Source organism: Aphidius gifuensis, linkage group LG3, assembly GCF_014905175.1.
Source record: "Aphidius gifuensis isolate YNYX2018 linkage group LG3, ASM1490517v1, whole genome shotgun sequence".
In the NCBI taxonomy this organism is placed as follows: Eukaryota; Metazoa; Arthropoda; class Insecta; order Hymenoptera; family Braconidae; genus Aphidius; species Aphidius gifuensis.
The window spans coordinates 5,813,379-5,833,687 of NC_057790.1; the positions used below are offsets into that span (position 1 = coordinate 5,813,379).

General features: G+C 25.2%; 6 protein-coding genes across 7 annotated transcripts; 4 read left to right on the forward strand and 2 right to left on the reverse strand.

The window, feature by feature from the left end:
- Positions 1–7: 7 nt before the first annotated feature.
- Positions 8–2,375, reverse strand: LOC122853549. Its single transcript, XM_044154050.1, has 7 exons — positions 2,064–2,375; positions 1,902–2,004; positions 1,566–1,790; positions 1,259–1,501; positions 996–1,195; positions 530–933; positions 8–15 (listed from the first exon to the last, which is right to left on the reverse strand). The coding sequence occupies exons 1-7, from the start codon at positions 2,309–2,311 to the stop codon at positions 8–10; spliced, it is 1,431 nt and encodes a 476-aa protein (XP_044009985.1). The 5' UTR covers positions 2,312–2,375.
- Positions 2,376–2,604: 229 nt separating this feature from the next.
- Positions 2,605–4,424, reverse strand: LOC122851673 (rRNA 2'-O-methyltransferase fibrillarin). Its single transcript, XM_044151039.1, has 3 exons — positions 4,266–4,424; positions 3,072–3,859; positions 2,605–2,826 (listed from the first exon to the last, which is right to left on the reverse strand). The coding sequence occupies exons 1-3, from the start codon at positions 4,276–4,278 to the stop codon at positions 2,662–2,664; spliced, it is 966 nt and encodes a 321-aa protein (XP_044006974.1). The 5' UTR covers positions 4,279–4,424; the 3' UTR covers positions 2,605–2,661.
- Positions 4,425–5,366: 942 nt separating this feature from the next.
- Positions 5,367–6,475, forward strand: LOC122851674. Its single transcript, XM_044151040.1, has 3 exons — positions 5,367–5,862; positions 6,085–6,154; positions 6,241–6,475. Exons 1-3 carry the CDS (start codon positions 5,667–5,669, stop codon positions 6,380–6,382), a joined length of 408 nt encoding a protein of 135 aa, XP_044006975.1. The 5' UTR covers positions 5,367–5,666; the 3' UTR covers positions 6,383–6,475.
- A 5,401-nt stretch (positions 6,476–11,876) lies between these two features.
- Positions 11,877–13,635, forward strand: LOC122851693 (probable cytochrome P450 6a14). Its single transcript, XM_044151095.1, has 3 exons — positions 11,877–12,875; positions 12,942–13,364; positions 13,447–13,635. The coding sequence occupies exons 1-3, from the start codon at positions 11,963–11,965 to the stop codon at positions 13,608–13,610; spliced, it is 1,500 nt and encodes a 499-aa protein (XP_044007030.1). The 5' UTR covers positions 11,877–11,962; the 3' UTR covers positions 13,611–13,635.
- Positions 13,636–14,568: 933 nt separating this feature from the next.
- LOC122851690 lies at positions 14,569–16,817 on the forward strand. The gene is made up of 3 exons (XM_044151084.1): positions 14,569–14,707; positions 14,819–14,914; positions 14,990–16,817. The coding sequence occupies exons 1-3, from the start codon at positions 14,663–14,665 to the stop codon at positions 16,763–16,765; spliced, it is 1,917 nt and encodes a 638-aa protein (XP_044007019.1). The 5' UTR covers positions 14,569–14,662; the 3' UTR covers positions 16,766–16,817.
- A 225-nt stretch (positions 16,818–17,042) lies between these two features.
- On the forward strand, positions 17,043–20,304 carry LOC122851688 (mesoderm induction early response protein 1). 2 transcript variants are annotated; one of them, XM_044151081.1, is made up of 6 exons: positions 17,044–17,620; positions 17,718–17,853; positions 17,938–18,190; positions 18,380–18,999; positions 19,076–19,203; positions 19,284–20,304. In XM_044151081.1, exons 1-6 carry the CDS (start codon positions 17,391–17,393, stop codon positions 19,735–19,737), a joined length of 1,821 nt encoding a protein of 606 aa, XP_044007016.1. In that variant the 5' UTR covers positions 17,044–17,390; the 3' UTR covers positions 19,738–20,304. The 2 variants fall into 2 exon arrangements, with proteins under 2 accessions (XP_044007015.1, XP_044007016.1); XM_044151080.1 differs by having other exon boundaries at positions 17,043–17,620; positions 17,938–18,999.
- The last annotated feature ends 5 nt before the right edge of the window (positions 20,305–20,309 follow it).

Consider the following 20,309-nt stretch of genomic DNA (forward strand, 5'->3'; position numbering starts at 1 on the left):
TTCTTTGTTAAATGTCTTTGTTCATTAAATTATCACAATTATTAATTTTAATTTTATTTTAATTTAATCTTACAATTATTTTTTGAAAAATAATATTGTAATATTTTATAAACTTAGTGTTGTGTTATAGATTTCATTTGACATATTTTTTTTTTTTATTTTGGTAATGGTGATTTATTATTTTTCTATAATTTTTAAAGAAATAATTAGCTTATTTTTTAACATTTAATTATTTTTTTTAAGCCTCAAAAAATAAGGGGAATAAAAAAATTAGAGAAATATACGAAGGGAACAATTATATTCAGTCAAAAAAAAAAATGAAAAAACAAATTGTTAGCTGGTAAGATATGAAAGTGTATAACAACCAACTTGTTGATGACAAATTGAACGTGATAATTTTATTTAAATGTTTCATATTAATATTTATAATAATACTTTCTGATATTATATAAAGTTATATTTATATATGTTAAATATTAACATTGTGTTATTTATTTTTAATCATCATAATATCTTTTTGTTTTATCACAAGGTTCACAATATTTTTGATGACTTGATGCTCCAAAAATATCAGCAATTGCTCTTGAATTTTCACGTACAATTGAACAAATATTATTACAATTATTATGATAATTTGATAGTAATTTTCCAGAACAATAATTTTTATTTTTAACAACATTAGAACGTGCACAAAATCTTGGATAATCAATTGGATTATTATTATTCAATGTTGATTGTCTTTTTTGAGGTAATAAAAAAATCATGCTATTTTGTTTTGATGACTTGTTACAATTACCAGATGAGCCACAACAAATTGTTGCTGCTTTTTTTTTAATTTTTGGCTTTTCTTTTAACTGATAAAGATCATTAGTTTTTAATTTATTACCTTGAGGTGTCCAATTGTCTTTCATGACTTTTGCTGCTTCAATGTTTCTGTTAAAAAAACAAATTTAATATTAATTTGTTGTTGATAAATAATGATTAATAATTCTTACGTTGTATTGTTTTTTGTAATATTACATGGTGAACAAGAAACACAACATGAAAATGGTGATTTTCCTAATATTTTTAAAGCCTCAACATTTAAACATGATACACCACGTAATAAAGCTTGTTGAATTTCATTTTCATACTCAGCATGTTCTTTGAGTATTCTTTCATTTTCATTTTTTAATCTTTGACATTCAGCTTCCAACTAATGAACAAATAAAATTAATAATAAAATTCATTTGATTATTGTTTCAAGTATTTTAACAACCTCTGCTTGTTTTTTATTTTGTTCTTGATCTTTTATCATTCTCAATTGACTTTGATTGACTCCCAGAGTTGTTGGAACACCAAGTGTTTGTTTATTTTGATGATCACTTGATTGAAGAGAAAAAATAAGTGATGGATTCATTCTTTTAAATTCAGCAAAACTTTGTACTTGTTGTTGTGATTGTTGGGGAGCTTTTTGGAATACCTGAGATGATGTTATTGTCTGAATACCAAGTGCCTTGGACTTTAAAAATTAATCATAAGTATATTTTTCATTATGGTGTTATTATAAAAATGAATTAAATTACATTGTTTGCTGTATTTGTAGATTTTTCATATGCAATTTTACTTTCTTCAGCTTGTTTTATTTTATTTTTTAAATTTAACAGTTCACGGTCCTTGGCTTTAACTTCAGACACTTGATTTAATAGTTGAATTTTAATTTTACTCAATTCTGTCCCTGCAGCATCTATCTTTAATTGAACATCACCTTTCCAAGTTTTTATTTTTGTTGTTATTTCTTCAAGCATCAACTTGATAAATATATTTATGAAAAAAAAAAAAGCATTATTATATTTATCAATATTATTTATCTTAATTTACATGTTAATACATTTTGAGCATGTCAACAGCAGAGTGTCAACCTTTAATTCTTGCTCATGATTTTTTTCAATATTTTCCAAGGCACCAGTTGCATCCTTCAAATTTTCAAATACACGTTCAATTGTCTTTTCCAATTTTTCATTTCTAAAATGTTATTAATTATACATTGACAATATTAAATAATATAATTAATTAATAATTACCCATCAATTTGTTCATCTGGTGTTTCAATAATCAAAGGCTCTTCATGATCCAAAATTTCATTGACCTCATTATCAGCACCACCTGTTAATCTACTTTCAACATTTTTTTCTACATATGTTTCTATGCTTGGCAACCTCAAAAATATTTCTTCCCAATTTATAAATGAATCTTTAAATAATTCACTGTTTTTATCAACATTATTATCAGAAATATAATCATGTTCTTTTTGTACTATCCCCCTTGACATTCCCAACAGATATTTATTTTAAAATGAAGTCTTTAAGTAAATATTTATGTAGTTTTTAAATTTATTTTTTTTTCAATTTTCTAATATAAAAAGTTCGTCATTTGTTAGATAAAAAATTGTGTTAATTAATAAGTAAAGTTTAGACTAATTTTTTAATCAAGTAAAAAAACTAAGAATCTCATGAAATATTGAACAAAAGAAAACGAATCATCTAGGTTTTAATTGAATAAAAATAATCAATATAAAAATTTATTTCTAAAAGTATCAATAATTTTTATTTTTTATTATTTTCTTATAATTAAACGTCGTTACAATTAAAAATTAAATATAAATTTAGATTAATATATAATCTATTTTTTAGGGGCTGCCCTGAAAGAACCAACGACAACAGCATGATCTCTTTCGTAAGGTTCAAGTGTAATTTGTTCTTGTGGTTTCAAATTATCAGCAACTAATTTTTTTACTTCAGCAGCAAATACTGCTTCTGGTTTTGCTGTGGAGTCTATACAGCTGGCCTAAATAAAACAAATAAAAACAATTGAATTAGTTAAAAAGCAAAACAAAAATATATTTATAATTAATAAAAATTATTAATAACAATGTCGAAATAATAATTTGTAGTCAATAAATATCATAAATTTATTTTTTACAAAATTATTTCTTTTTTATAGCACTACTTCGACACCAGGTAGACAAGAATGCATCAGCCTGGCTCTAATGTATGCATGTTTAGTTGATAATATTATTAAATGGTTATTACCTTGATGGAAATGACGAAGTGTCCTCCATTTTTAAGGAAATATTGTGAATTTAATGCAACAATTCTAGCTTGATCTGGTTGTGCAACATCAGCAAATACAGTGTCAACCATACCAATGAGCATTCTGTATTTATGTGGATGTCTTGCATCTTCAATAATTGGAATAATATTTGTACGTTTTTTAGCAACATTAAGAAGATCACGTCCTGATCTGTGTGAAAATTCTACAGCATATACAAGACCATCTGGTCCAACAACATCAGCAACATGTGATACAGTTGTACCTGATGCAGCACCAAGATACAATACTTTACTACCAGGTGGCATGTGAATTTGATCAACACCTCCCAAAATAGCAGCAGCCAATTTTGATCTGAATGGATTCCATACTCTGTATTCAATTTTTTCACTATTATCACCATCAACACTTATTCTTTTTTCACCATAAACTTCTGATCCAGGTACCAAGTTACGTGTTACTAATGCATCTTCTTTGCCTCTTGCAATGAATACACCTTCATGACGATGTGGTTCAATAACAACTGTTTTACCACCTTTAAAACCTCCTGCACCACCACGACCTCCTCCACGTGGACCACCACGTCCCCTTGGTGTACCACGTCCACCGCCACGACCGCCACCACCTCCTCTACGGTCACCACCAAATGATCCACGATCACCACCACCACCACCAAAGCCTCCACGACCACCTCGACCACCTCCACGGCCGCCACCCCCACCTCCACGACCTCCACGGCCTCTAAAACCTCCACCAGCTGGTGAAAAATCTGTAAAAAAATTATTTAGTTAATCATTTTATTTTTTTTTAAGTTAAAAATATTGCATTTAGGTTTTTCTAAAAGCACATGGCTTAAAACGTGTAAAATAATTTATTCTTTTAAATTATCCAACAAAAAAAATTTATTAAATAAATGCATTAAAAAATTATTTTTGATAATTATATAAATTTAAAATTAAACAATAAATGTTTAAATAAAAACTTTTTTTGACATTAAACACTTAATAACAATTATTTATTTATTTATGTTTAATTTTTGGAGCATGGTATATTTGTTGGTTACGTGAGACCGCATGGCCACACGTAATCAGCGTAAAAAAAATTAATCAAAAAATAAATTAATTTACACTATTTAATTAATTAATTAATTGCACATTTAATTAACAATTACATACCTGGTCTACCCATTTTATTAGTTAATAATTTTAACTATAATTTGTTATAAATTAATATTCACAATTGAAATAACCAACTGCACGTGTTAAACAGTGTTAAACAGACGCGTTTCACCACACAATACAAGTAAGAAAACCGGCAAATCTTGTTGGATTGTGTTGGATGTTCTTGTTGTTCGGGGGGGCGGATAAATGAACCAAGTCATTGAGTGACTTCCGGTAGCCATTTTAAAATACAAAAATATATTTTATTATTTATTTATAATATTATATAAACGTGATAAATAATTGACGTGTAAATTGTTATTACATTAATAATATTTTTTTTTTAATTTATTAGATTAATTTTCATTATATGCATTTAGTTTATGAATTAAAATAATTAATCGAATTATGCTGAAATTGTTATAAATACAAGGACTTATATTTGTAATTAGAAATATTACTGCAATACACATATGACAAACAGTGTATAAAGTCAGTATGCTTGTATTGTAAAAGATACAAGTACGTTAACTGACTATCGACCACATATAATTTGGATCGTTCCGTAAGTTCTTGATAGTCGCACGAGGTAACTAGATCAAATGCATAAAGTTATATCGAGATAGTAATCTCCTGTTTCAGTATCATTTAATAATACAAAACATACTCTGACAAACATCATGTGTATATGCTCTATTATCAGAGTATGTTTTAATCGCATTATACAAGTACGTTACCATGGTACTACTATAAATAATATGAACTTTTTGAGGCAATTCGTGTATTTCTAGTGTTTATATCACGTTATATATATCAATTTTATAGCAATTATATACATATTATTAAGTGTATAATTTATCGTTTTATATGTTACAAACATACTCTGACAAACATCATGTGTATATGCTCTATTAGTCGAGTATGTTTGTATTGTGCATTGTAAAAAGCGATACAAGTACGTTAGGTACTACGTCAATTATATAGCGGAACGGTTTTTTGAGGCAAGTTCGTCCTCCTGTATTTCTAGTCTTCTTGTTTATTGCATTTTATAACGATAGAATGCGACACATGAGAATATGAGCAAATATCAGCCCCACGTGTTTGAGAATAATGAGCAATAATGAGATGCATCCATGTTGCATTGTGTTGCATCCAGATTCCAGAATCCAGATCAACAGATCAACACAGATCAACACAGATCAATCCAGATTCAGTTCAATTCATTGCAAATTGCAATTCAGTGCAATTGAGTGCAAATTACAAATTATTAAGTTGCATCAGTGTGCCATGTGCATCAGATTTAATCAGATTGCCCGTCTATAAGCATCTACAAGTGTTTATAAGCATCCTGAAGCATTTATCACTTATCATTATCATTTATTGTTTAAAGAATAAAAGTGAATAAAATTTAAAAAAATGAGTGTAATTTCAAAAAATACATTACGTCTTATTGGTAGTGCACAATATGTCACAAAAATACCACAATTTAATTCTCAATACTCTCGTTCCATCTGTCACATTGCCAGTCAATTGAAAGACCAAAATTCAATTAAATTAATTAAATCATGTAATCTTTGTAGATGTGGATGTGGAAAATTCCAACATACTCAAGGTAATAATTATTTTTTTTGTTTTTTAATTTTTTTTATTTATGAAATTTATTTTTCATTCTTGACTTAAAACATCATCTATTCTATGTGTGTCAATTATTTTTTTTATATTTTATTTATAAGTTTTAATTATTCAGTATTACCTATAGGTATATTTTATTATTTATTTAAAAATATTCATTGAGTTTATATTTTAATACTGTTATTATTTATTATTTTTATAGCTGGAAAAGAATCGAGTAAAAAAATCATAAATGACCTTGAAGCAGAAAAAAAAAGAAAAGATATAGAACTGTAAGTTGAATAAGTAGTTGTATAATTAATATTATAATCTCTCATTAATATTTTAATTTACATTATTATTTTTTTATTTTATACAGTTGGCTTTCCAAATTTAAATTTGAAACTATATTTTATAAATATGGTGTACGATGTGAGTTTCAAATACCATCAGGTTCAGGATCATTTTTTTTGGAATTGGTACCTCACTTTCATTCTACTGGCAAGGGTGTCAACCAGTAGGTCGACACATTAAAAGTTCTACAAATTAAATTCAAGTATATAACTAAAGAAATGTCAAAAAAAAAAAAAAAACGAAAATTTATTATCATATATTGTTAAATAAGAATTATCACAGCAATTTTTTTTTTTTTATACAACATAATGAACTGCAGAGTAAGATGTTTTTTTTTTTTTCGAATTTCTAGATAAATTATTATAAAAATCTAAACAAATGTTATTTCAAGTTATTTTTTTTCATCTAGATTTTCCAACGAACTTTGTGAAATGAAATTATTTATTTATTTATTAATATATTTATAAAGTTTATACTGTTTTTATTATTATTATTTTTTTTTATTCCTTACCCTGAACAAAAAGTGCTTGATCTTCAAGTGATAAACGTTTAAAAATTTTATTTTCCGTTTAAACTGATAAAAAATTGAAATAATTAAAATTTGACATTTTTAACAAGTAATTTATTAGTTGACAAACAATAATATTGATGGAATTAATAAATTTTTATAGATTGATTTGTTGAAAATTAGTTTTTTTTTTTTTCATTTGAAATTATCATTTTTTTTAATTACGTTTTTATATAAATTTAGAAATAAAACTTTTTTTTTTCAATCTGTTTCAATCTGTAAATCAGTTCCAATAAAGCCTCCAGTCTCTGATGAAACACTTTGCCATTGATTATAAATAATTTGTCAATATTTTTTAATTTTATCTCAGTTTCTTCTTATATTTTTAATAAAATTTAAATCTTGTCTTAAAAAAGTAATATACAAAAACCAGTTGATAATATTTTTTCTAAATGCATGAAAATTACCACAAATAATCATTGTGTGTTTGGCTCTTGTTAAACTAACATTTAGTCTATTTGGATCACCAACAAAACCAATACCTCTACTTCGTACACATGACATTATAATAATATCTCGTTCTTGACCTTGAAAACTGTCTACAGTGTTAACTTCAATACTTTGCCATTGATCATACAATTTAAATAATTTGTCGATATTTTTTAATGTTATCTCAGTTTCTTCTATCTCTTTGAGAGTCAAAAATTCTTCTTTTTCTTCTTCATCATCTTTTTTAACATTCATGTCTTGAATTTTTATTTTATTAATTGTTTTGTCAAAAAGAGAAACAATTATTTCTTTACTTTTAATAATTTTATCTTTTATTTTTTGTTCAAATAATTTTAGTTCATCAAATTTTTCTTTTTTCTCCTCACTTTTTATAATTTTATTATATAATTTTCTTTTTTTATTATTACGACAAATACCAAATGATGAGCTAATTTTTTAAGAAATTCATTATTATTTACATAGAAATTTTTCTGCTGAGGTTTATCAACTAGATTATCACAATTTAATGACAATTTAGCAATTCCATTGATTATTTTCATAATATCATTTGCAATATTTGATGATGCTTGTTTATCAGTAATATCCTTCTTTTTTTCATTAACTTTTTTGTACAATTTTTATTGCACTTTTTCACCAATTATTTCAAGATTTTTATTTTCAATATGAACTGATGGTTTTTTATTATTTCTATACAATCTTTTTTTATTTTTTTTTGTACACTATTTTATCATTAATTTTTTTATCAATTAGTTTACTATTTGTATTATTTTTTTTATGTAAATTTAATTTATCAAATTCAGCCATCAGCAATTCTTCTATTTTTGAGCATCTAGAAAAATCAAAAAAACAATTTATATTTCTAATTAATAAATGAAAAAAAAAATGCAAATATAAAAAAATGTTAATTATAAAAATAAAATTACTTTGTAATAAATAATAATCATATCTGTGATGAGTTGTTGTTGATCACGATATGGTGTTATAAGTTATAAATATCCAAGTATGAGTGTTACAATTTATAACACTCATACTTGGATATTTATCAATCATTTTTAATCTTTCAAACTCATCAACAATAACATCAAGCAATTTTAAAATTATTCTCGCCTCAGGTTTATTTGAAAATTCTCTAAAACTTTGTATTTCATTGTGATTAAATATTTTATAATGACACTTTTGTATATGACACTCAGAATGAAACTTTAATATTTAAAGTCAGCATTTTTAATTTCTCCATTATAAAAATGTCTATCAATGTCTATTTAGCCACGAGGCAATTGGATCAACCATTCGATAATGGACATTTAACATTAATATTGGATTATTAAATGTATTTTTAAAATTGTTTTTATCTCTTGCACTTTTTCGAAAATGACCCATGCTTGGAGAAACAGCGGAGAAATATTTCTACCGTTTCTCCACTTTATCGGTAGATTTTATTTCTTCGACAAATCAAGATATAATTTAGTTTGAAATTGGAAAATAAACTGTATAAAATAAAAAAAAATAATAATGTAAATTAAATTTTTTCACTTCATAAAATTTTAATAATATAAATTTAATAATAAAAAAAAAATGAACTTTAAAGTTATCAATTAATATTTAACTTACGATTTATTATTTATTATTTTTTTTGTGTCTTTTTTTCGATGATAGTTCTTTTATAGTATTTTTTACTGATTACATCGTACATGAAAATGCTTGTGTTCATTCTGAGTAAATTTTCAAAATTTATTTTTAAAAAAGAAAATATAAAAATATATAAAATTTGTTTTTTAATACAAATATAGAAATTTAAGTTTTAAAAGTTATTAATAAAAATATGATGTAGCCTATATTTGTAATAAATGTAATTAATAAATTTAAAAACAAAAAAATAAAAAAATTAAATAATAATTACTTCATTTAAACATAAGATAAAAAAAAAAAAAATCTGTTGCGATTTCAGATTTCCAGAATCAACCTTAACTTACGATTTATTATTTTTTTTGTGTTTTTTTTTTTCTCCGTCAGATTTTATCGATGATATTTGTTTTACAGGCTCACTTATGATTTTCGGAGTAAATTTTTCTCCAACTTTAAAAATAATAAAATATAAAATATTTTTGATAATTTAAATACAAAAAAAGGGACAATTTAAAAATATTATTGACATAAATACTGAGCTTATATTTTTAGCCAAGAATAAATAATAAATTTAATAAATAAAAAGATTTTAAAAATAAAAAAAAAATTTATTCATTACCTTGAGTATGTTGGAATTTTCCACAACCACAAATACAAAGATTATATAAAGCTGTTTACTTTTTGTTTACTTGCGTGATTTGTATACTTTGAACAATAGAAAGAGGTATTGTAGTGTTAATACGAGAAAAAATTAGATACTGATAAGTGCCAATCAGTTCCAGTTAGAAAAATCTTATAGAAACTACGAAAATCGAAAGTCGTTTTTCGTGATTTCTATGAGATTTTCTTAACTGGGACTGACTTTTGGATGCAGCAAGATGCATATTTAATTTGTAATTTGTTCAATCGAATTTTACTTATCAAAATTATTATCAGTTGCAACTATTTTTTTTAGTTTAGCAACATAAACTGCTTCTCTTTTGACTGTAAAGTAAAAAAATGCAAACACAGATGCATAAATTGCAGAAATAATATTTTCCAGCCCATAAATATCTTATACATTTATTTTTTATCCGGTTAACAAGAGTGTACCAGCCTGGCTCTAATATGTGCTTATTTTATTGTTAATAAAACTTTATTGCGAAAAAACTTGGAGGAAATCGGAAATATATTGGGAAAATTGGAGAAAAATGTTAATCAGTTTTCGCAAAATATTCATAACGAATTCGTTCTCTGATGAAAATTTTTATTTATATTTTTTTATTAATAAATTATTATGATTATTGCTATTATCACTGTATAAAATATTATACAATTTATAAGGCTGATAAATCAAATCAAAGGAATTAAATCATCAAATGACTTCTTGCCATTTTAAAATAATATAAATTATTTAAAAATACTCATTGAATTGATTTTTGAATATTGTTATTCATTATACTTTTATAAAGCTATAAAAGAATTGCCTAAAAAAATTATAAAGGCCGGTTTTTTCATCCACAATTACAGTTAACTAAGGATTTAAAAAATTTAACTAATTGTTATTTAACTAGCAGTTAATTTTTTAAGTACTAGTTAACTGTAATTGTGGATAGAAAAACAAAAGAGACATATATGAAACATAAGTAAAATATTTGTAAGAAAGTACATTTAAAATGAATGGTGAAATAACATCATCCATTGAAAAAAATGTTGAATTAAAATTATGTCACACAATAAATCAAATAAATATTCAATTGAAATTATATAATGAATTTATGTAATATATTAAAAAAATTTACATTAATATTTTTTTATATTTTACAGTTTGTTTTCCAATTTCAAATGTGTCACTACATATTATAAATACGATGTGCAAATTTATAAAATGTCTTTTTAACCGGTGGCTTTTTATTTTTTTTAAGTATAATCCTTGATGAAAATATTTCTCCGCCACTTCTCCACTTTTTTCCGAAAATGATCCATGGTTGGACAAAAGGCGGAGAAATATTTCCACCAGGAATATTTATAATTATTTTATATTTTTAATAAATATCTTGTTTATACTTGGGAATCATCGAAATATATCATAGGCATATTTATTTCATCTCGTAATATCTTTAAAAAAATATTAAATGAAAATAATTAATCATTTGTTGACTGCCTTTATCATGTGATATCACCATCCCCATCACCAAACTCGTAGAAATACTTTTATAAATAAATAAAATACATATTATTATTTTTATTTTATTTAATTTATTCTTAATTTTTACAAAAATAAAATGCTTCAATTTTCAAATATTTTTTTATTAAGGTGAAATACAAGTTGTTCTGGTTTACTGGTAAAGTCTGTATGCTTTTCTATACAAAAAAAAAATACTATTGAAGAACAACTCGTGTTTCACCTTAATATTAAAAAAAAAATAATAGTAACAATCGTAATGTCTAAAAGTGTTTAGACGTAACAATGAAAAATAAAAAAAAAAAATAATTCTATATTTTATTCATTTGAAAAAAAATTTCAATAATTATTTTTCAATATTATTATTATTTTTTAATTCTTAAAAATACTAAGAAAAATTAAAAATTTATGTGCATTGAGAAAAAAATCTGCTACGTCATAAAAAATTATAAATACCAATATTATTTTACCTGAAAAAACAATATTTTTTTTATCAACAAAATTGTGAATTTTTTTTAAAGACGTAGCTGAAATATTTTATTCATTAAGATTTAATTATAAAAGAAAATAATATCCCGAAAATATTTGCTTGACAAGCTTGTGATAATTATTTATCTGATAATATAAAAAAATTCATGGTCATAATTATAAAAATAAATAAATAAATTCGAATGATTTAAAGAAAAATAAAAGCGACAGGTTTGTCATTATTTTTTTTATTAAAAAAGAATGATATGAGATATAAAAAAATAATAAGACGTTCAGTTTATCTTTGCAGATATTGATTATTACTTGATAATTACTGACGTCATGCTGCATCAGGTAGAAGCTACGCATTATATATTTTCATTGTTTGCAGTAATTTTAACTCATTGTTATATTCTTTTGCAAGTGAGAAGGTGCACAATAAAATTGTACATAGTGTCTAAACAAGACAAAATGGAATTTCAAATACAAACATATATCATAGGATTTATTGTAATTATTTTGACAATATTTTATTTGATAACAAAAAAATTAAATTACTGGGAAAATCTTGGTGTACCTGGTCCAAAACCAGTGCCAATATTTGGTAATTTTACTAAATTGTTTTTGAAAAAATTAACAGTTGGTCAAGTGATTCAAAATATATATACAAAATGGAAACATGAAGCATTTGTTGGAGTTTACAAGGGTCACAGTCCTCAATTAATAATCAATGATCTTGATTTGATAAAAACAATATTAATCAAAGATTTTGATACATTTAATGGCCGTGGAATTGCTGTAAATGAGGACATTGATCCACTCACTGCAAATATTGTTAATATTGATGGACCAAGATGGAAATTTATACGTGCTAAACTAACACCATTATTTACAACTGGAAAATTAAAACAAATGATTGAATTGATGGTAGAATGTGCTGATCAATTTGAAATATATTTATCAAATCAATTGAAAAAATCAAACGTCATTGATTGTCGAGAAGTTGCTGCGAAATTTACAACTGATGTCATAGGTTCTTGCGCATTTGGAATAAATATGAATGCATTATCAAATGATGAAAGTGAATTTCGTACAGTTGGTAGAAAATTTTTTGAATCAAATTTTTATACGCTAATGAAACGTTTATTTAGAGAAATTTCACCACAGTTGTTTACCTCTTTAAAAATAAGCCTAATAGATTCAAAAATAAATAAATTTTTCATAGATACAATTAATGAAACAATTGACGTTAGAAAAAATAATAATATTGTTAGAAATGATTTAATTGATTTATTTATTAATATTAAGAAAACAGAGAGTAATAATGAAATTAAATTTACTGATAGTCTAATGACTGCTCAGGCATTTGCATTTTTTGTTGGAGGTTTGTAAAATTATTTATATTTTTTAATTATAATTTATATATAATTATAAATAATTTTATTTTTAGGTTTTGAGACAAGTAGCACTTTAATTTCCATGTCACTCTATGAACTTGCTATTGAGCCAAAAGTACAGGAAAAATTAAGAAATGAAATCGTTGAAACATTGAAGAATAATGATGGACAATTAAGTTATGATGTTATTAACAGTATGAAATATCTCGACATGGTAATGCAAGAAACCCTGAGAAAAGATCCACCAGTTTCAACGCTTATTAGGAAAGCTTGTAGATCATATAAAATACCAGAAACAAATACGACAATTGAAAAAGGAACGACCGTTAATATACCAGTTTATGCTATTCATCATGATCCAAGCTATTATCCAAGTCCAGAGAAATTTGATCCTGAACGTTTTACTGATAGTGCCAAGGCCCAGAGACATCCTATGACACTTTTAGCTTTTGGGGATGGTCCTAAAAATTGCATAGGTATTTATTTTTATTTCTCTATTTTTTTTAATAACCAAAAATTGTATTATTAATTATTTCGAAATATTATTTTTATTTTCAGGACTTCGGTTTGCTGGTTATCAATTTAAACTAGGTATTATTAAAGTTTTAAAAAATTATATTGTCAAACCATCAAAGTCAACAGTGGTACCATATGAAATTGATAAAGGCTCAGTTATTTTAACTCCAAAGAATGGTATTCATCTTGTCTTTGAGCCGCTTTGAGATTGTTTAAAATGCACAATTATTCTCAAAGATAAAAGTAACAGTACATCATTAGTATAGCAATAATTATTATAATAAATATTAATATTATATGAAAATTATAAACACTTGAAAAAATGGTTGAATCTAAACTTAAAAGTGCACGTTTACTGCCATTATTTGGTAACTGCATAATCAATTATTGTTGTAGCTATATAGCAATAAATAAACTAAAATGTTTAAAATATCAATAAAAAAATTGCTTGTCTCGCAAAATACTTCTGATATTTTTTTTTCCATCTGGTTATATCAATATGATCAATATGCAATGGTCATTGAATTATTTCAACTCACTTATTTCCATCACTTTGAATTTTAATTATTAAATTAGGTAAAAGAAAAATTAGTTAAATTTAATTTTCTATAATTATTTTAAGTTGACGAGTCTTTGTAGACGTAGAAATTTTTTATTCATTGAGATTTAATTATAAAAGTAAATAACTTCCCGAAAATTTTTGCTTAGCAAGTTTGTAATAAATATTTGAAATAATTATTCATCTGATAATATAAAATATTTCATGGTCATGATTATTAAACTGAATAAATGAATCCGAATGATTATTTAAAAGAAAATAACAGACAGGTTGGCATTATTTTTTTTTTATTCAAATCAAATCATCTTTAAAGCCGTCAAATTAAAGGAACCAATCACTTAGTAACTTCCGGTAGCCATCTTTAAATAATAAAAGAGAATATATTTATTTATATATTATTATAAAAATTATAAATAATTAATTTGTATATTGTTATTAAATTAAACATGTATATATTTTTAAAATTTATTATACAATTTTTATGATAAACAATTTAATTGGCATAATTTTCAAATTACGCTGTGTTTCCATAAAAAACGATATCAATAATAACAATCAATTAGAAACTCGTCAAAAAAAATTTTTTATTCAAGTTTGTTTGTTGTTTTTTTGTTAAACATATTATTCAACTGTTTGTAAATAATTTATATTTAATTAATTAGTTTTTTAAATATACTTGTTGGTTTTTTTTGTTTTAAAATGGTATCTGAACAACAGTATGAAGAAGATGATGTCATCATTGAGGTAAATTTGTATTAAAAAATACTTTTATTTATAGAAAAAAAAAACCGTTGTACTTGTATTTGTTTGTTTATTAATTTTTTATTATTAATTTATGTTTTTATATTTATTTAGGGAAGTGATTTACACAAGGCACTAACTGAAATGGGTTGCATGGATTTCGAATGTACACCTGTGTTGAGATCTGATTATCCAGATGATTATGAAAATGTAAATAAACAAAGCTAAAGTGAGTAAAGATAATTAATATTATCATGTTTTTAACTGTAATATTTATCATTTCAGAATGTTAAAATTAAACCAGATAATGATGATTCAGTTGATGTTATTAAAAGTGTTGATTCTTCATGGATATCAAATGGTGTAACATCTGCCAACACACTTGAACATCTTAAATTAATTTTAAATCTTGAGCCATTACTTGATGATCATTTTTTAGCAATTGAAAAAATGATAACAACATTTCCAGTTGTTGAAGAACCACGTATGATAAAATGGCTATCAGTATTAATGCCTGGATCTGCATTGACAATGTTGTTCTTCAATAAAGCCTTGAGATTATCTGGTGCAATTGCTTTAACATCATTTGCATCATACACAGCATATAAAAAATATACATACTCAAGAAGTAAAAGACAACTTAAAAATCTTATATCAACTCAAAATGATGTATTTAAATTACACAAAAAGGCATTAAAAATTATAAAAAATGATTACAAAATTCAATTGGATTATCAACGAGTACATAAAAAATTAGTACAACATGAAGTTTATAGATTGAAACGTTTACAGCCAATGTGTGAATATTTATTAAGATCAATTGAAAATTGTTGTACATTATTTTGCAAAAATTCACGTTATCTTGTTGACTTGTTGCCTGAAACAACAGATATTAATGATATGATTACTAAATTTGAACACAACATATTCACAATTCAAGGAGAAATTACTTATGAATCACTAAAGCAACTTTATTATACGTATATTTTAGTTCAATCTGACATGATGCATGTACTTGCTCTCGTTTACAATGCATCATGTCAGATTGAAAACAATATTGTATCAAAATTATGCCATACAATAAATCAACTAAATAATCAATTGAAAAGCAATCAAGAAAAATTAAAATTAACTGTTGATGAGTACTTGAGACCTACTCTTAATCCTGTTACAAAAAAATACTCTGATGTTGTTGGATCAAAGTGGAAAGATCTTTATTTACATGTTGATTTATTGTCAAGAAAATTACAGTTATCATATGACATTGTTAGATCAATACTTGATGACATTGACGAACGTAAACGTGATGAAGAAAATGACCAGTTTGTTGAATTAATAAATCAAAAAATAAATGACGCTCATAATACAATATTAACAGCTAAAAATTATTCTGAATTTAATACATTGTTTATAAATAAATTTAAAAATTCATTGACACCTGTTAATACAGTAAATTTAGATGATGTGAAATCAGCTGATAATGAGCAAGATGATGATGATAAATATATAAAAATTGAATACGACACTGATCCAGATATAATGGATGAAGTTTTTGAAGCATATATCAAAGAACAGTATCTAGAACCACTTTATAAAAATGATGATGATGAAATGACTGCTGAACGTGTTAAACTAGATAAACTACTTGAACAAAATTTTATGGCTGAGCTGAAAGATGTACTGTTTGATAAATTTAAAGCAATGTCAGATAGAGAATCAAAAGCTATTTTAAGAAAAGCCAACAAAGGTAATTGTCAAGTTGATGTATCATTACCACCAGCTCCACCACCATTACCACTTGTTACACCAATTAATGACAATGATATCAATGATAAATCAACACGTACACCAATTCCTCTACCAAGAACTAAAAAATATACAAATTTAGATGATGAAAAATGTAATCAAGATGAAGAGGATACAGAACCAAGACAAAGAATGTCTATTAATATTAATTTTGAAAAAATTAAATTACCAAAATTTACAACAAGTGAAGAGACATTTATTGGAAGTGGTGAAAATTCTGATGAAGAACTTGATAATGATGATAAATCAATTTAAATAATAACTATTATTTTCTAATAAATAAAAAGTTTTCATTAAATTTCATTAATCATCATTTAATTCATCATTTTTATGTATTTTTTTTTTTATAAATAAATTAGTTTTTTTTTGTTATTAATTTTTTGTGTTGAAAATTATTTCTGCTAGATGGCAAGATGTGTATAAATCGCCATGTTTGATATGGCTCACTGCTGACCCATATATTCAATGCTTGACATTTCTCTCTCTTGATATTAAAAAAAATAAGAGAGAGATAAAAATAATAAAAATAAAAAAAAAAAAAAGAATGAATCGATGGAAGAGCGTTCCCCGCGCAATAATCATACCCACTGGGTTGCCAAAATACATATTATTATTAAAAAAATTTTAAATTAAAGTGAAATAAAAATAAATAAATAAAACTATTTGTTTTAATAATTTTATAATAAGTTTATTGATATTTAAGTAATCATATTTTTGAATATTTACTCCAATTTGCTTTGTGGATTTTTTTCTATCTTTTGACGTTGTTGTGTATATATATAATTTTTTTTTTATCAAAACGCGGTGTAACAGAGTGTTGTGATTGAGTTTAAATAATTGTCCTTATGTCGTTGGACAGTTTTAATTAATATTCAACAATATGCTCCAAGAATCAAAAGCACCGAAAACAACATCAACAACAAGTACAATAGCAGCTGTAGTAACAACGACAACAGCAACAACAACAGCATCAACAACAACAACAACATCGACAACAACAACGACGACCATCACCAATGCCACTGGAGGAATTGGTGGTGGAACAACAACACAAGGAGCTTCTGTAAGAACTCATACACGACGAATGACAGGAAATGGGTGCTCAAGAAGGTAAATTGATTTGTTTTGGCATGATATTTGTAAACACACTGACATGTGTGTTAAAAAATCCTTCAATTTAGCTGAAAAATGTATATTTAATTTATAGATCAGATAGAACTTATCATATGGGACCAACATCTGATTTAATTGTCAATGATTTTGATGATGAAAGAACTCTCGATGAAGAAGAAGCCATGGAAGGAAGTGAAGATTCTCATAATGAATTATCAAATTTACAAAAGGTCCATTAATCATTAATTAAATGAAAATTTCTTTTCTTCAAAATGTAATTTGTTTTTTGAAATTTAATTAAATAATTATTGCAGGAAGGAGACATGCCACTTAATGAATTATTAGCAAAATATGGCTACAGTAATTCAGCTGAAAATTCAAATAGTTCAGATCAATTATTGACACGTGATGGTGATGATAATCCAACAGATAATGTTGAAAAAATAGATAATGAAGCTGAAGATTATGAGGATGAAGATGAGGATGAATTTGATGATGATGATTCACAACCAAGTTTACGTCAATTTTATTCTGAAATGGTTAAAGAAAAAGAAGCCGAAATAAGTGGTAAATCATTGTCAATTAATGAAAATGATAAAAATGATGGTGATTTAATTGATAAAACATCAATTAATAATATTGATAATATTAATAATGGAATTAATCAAGATATTGTAGCTGATGATGATATGAATTATGAGGATGAAGATGATGATGATGACAGTGAAGATAGTGAAAGTATTGGTGGTGTTTTAGGTTTATCTGGTGTTCCTGTTGGTGTTCCTGTAGTTGATAATGTTGGTGTTACTAGTGTCATTGGTGTTGAGAATATTGATGGTGGTAATGATAATGGTAATGTTGGTGGTGGAGGAGGTGGAGGCGGTGGAGGTGGATCATCAAGATTATTACGTAGTGTATCACGTCCACAAAGTGAAGAAGAAGATGATGATTGTGATTATAGTCCAGATGATGAAGAATGGAAAAAAACAATAATGGTTGGTAGTGATTATCAAGCATCAATACCAGAAGGTCTTTGTCGTTATGATGATGCATTACCATATGAAAATGAAGATAAAATATTATGGAATCCAAGTTTTATGTCAGAAAATAAAACTGAAGAATTTTTAGATAGAGCACAATTACCTGGTAATAAAAGTACATCATTACCTGGTGGTAATCATGTTAGAGATGATGAACAAGCACTTTATCTTTTACTTCAATGTGGTTATAATTTGGAAGAAGCATTAAGACGTAGAAGAATGAATGTATTACCACCAACTGATGCAATTAGTCTTTGGTCTGAAGAAGAATGTCATAATTTTGAATCTGGTTTAAGAATTTATGGCAAGGATTTTCATCTTATTCAAAAAAATAAGGTAATATTGAAAAAACATTTACATTATAATTGTCAAATAATATATATAATAATTATTTATTTGTTTTTTAAATAAGGTAAGAACGAGATCAGTTGGTGAACTTGTACAATTTTATTATTTATGGAAAAAAACTGAAAGACATGATATATTTACTTATAAAGCACGTATGGAAAAAAAAAAATATGCTTTACATCCTGGTATCACGTATGTATTTACAATAATTAAATTAATTTCTTTTTATTTTTAATATTATTTTAATATTTATTATATTGATTGCATTGCAGAGATTATATGGATAGATTTTTGGAGGAACAAGAGGGTGTACGTGATCGTAGTAGTTCACCAAATGTAAATTATTTATTGCATGGTGATGCTAAAAGACAACGAGGGTTGTCAACAAATAATCATGAGGGTAAATCATCAGTTGAATCATGGGATACAACAACTGGTGATCCTGTTAGTGATATTGGAACTGGTGAATTACCACAAAATATGGTAACTACAAATTCACCAACATCAATTTTACCTCCACCTCCTCCACCACCTCCACCACCACCAGCACCACCTCAGTCACTTTCTTCACAACCAACAACACCTAATAATGAAACACAAACTAATCCACCAATATTTTTAAATTCAACTGGACAAAATTTAATTTCAACAAATCATTCAAATGAAAATTCAATAAAAGAATCATCAACGACTATTGATGCACCTCCATCACATCTACCCCCTTAGCATTCCTATTTTATAATTAAAAAAAAATATTTTATTGATACTAAGATTGTTGGGCAGTCCATTTGGACACACTACCTCCACATTTATTGCCATTATTCACAGAATAATTAATATTAATTTCATCACAAATTATAAAGAAAAAAAAAAAGTTTCATTAATCATTGTTAATAATAATGTTGTCCCCCATGTCCTTGTCTCAATCATTAAATTTTATCCTGCAATTTTTAAATATTGTTAACTATATAATACTAATTAATGATAAAATAATTTTTTTAAATAAAAAACATCAAGCTAATTATAAAATCCAGACATGAATGAATGAAAAAATGTGTAAAAAAAAAAAAGAAAAAACAAAGTTTGGAAAAAAAACTATGCTTTTTAGTACTTTGAATTATATTTTTCTACTTTATCGTAAAATATATATATATATATAAATATTAAAATAAACAAATAAATATTATTATCATTATAGAATAATAGAGATTTTTTTTTGTAGCACGTTAAATCGAGCTACACATTGAATAATGTAAAAAATAAAATAAAAAATGATTTAAAAAAATAAGAAAACATGT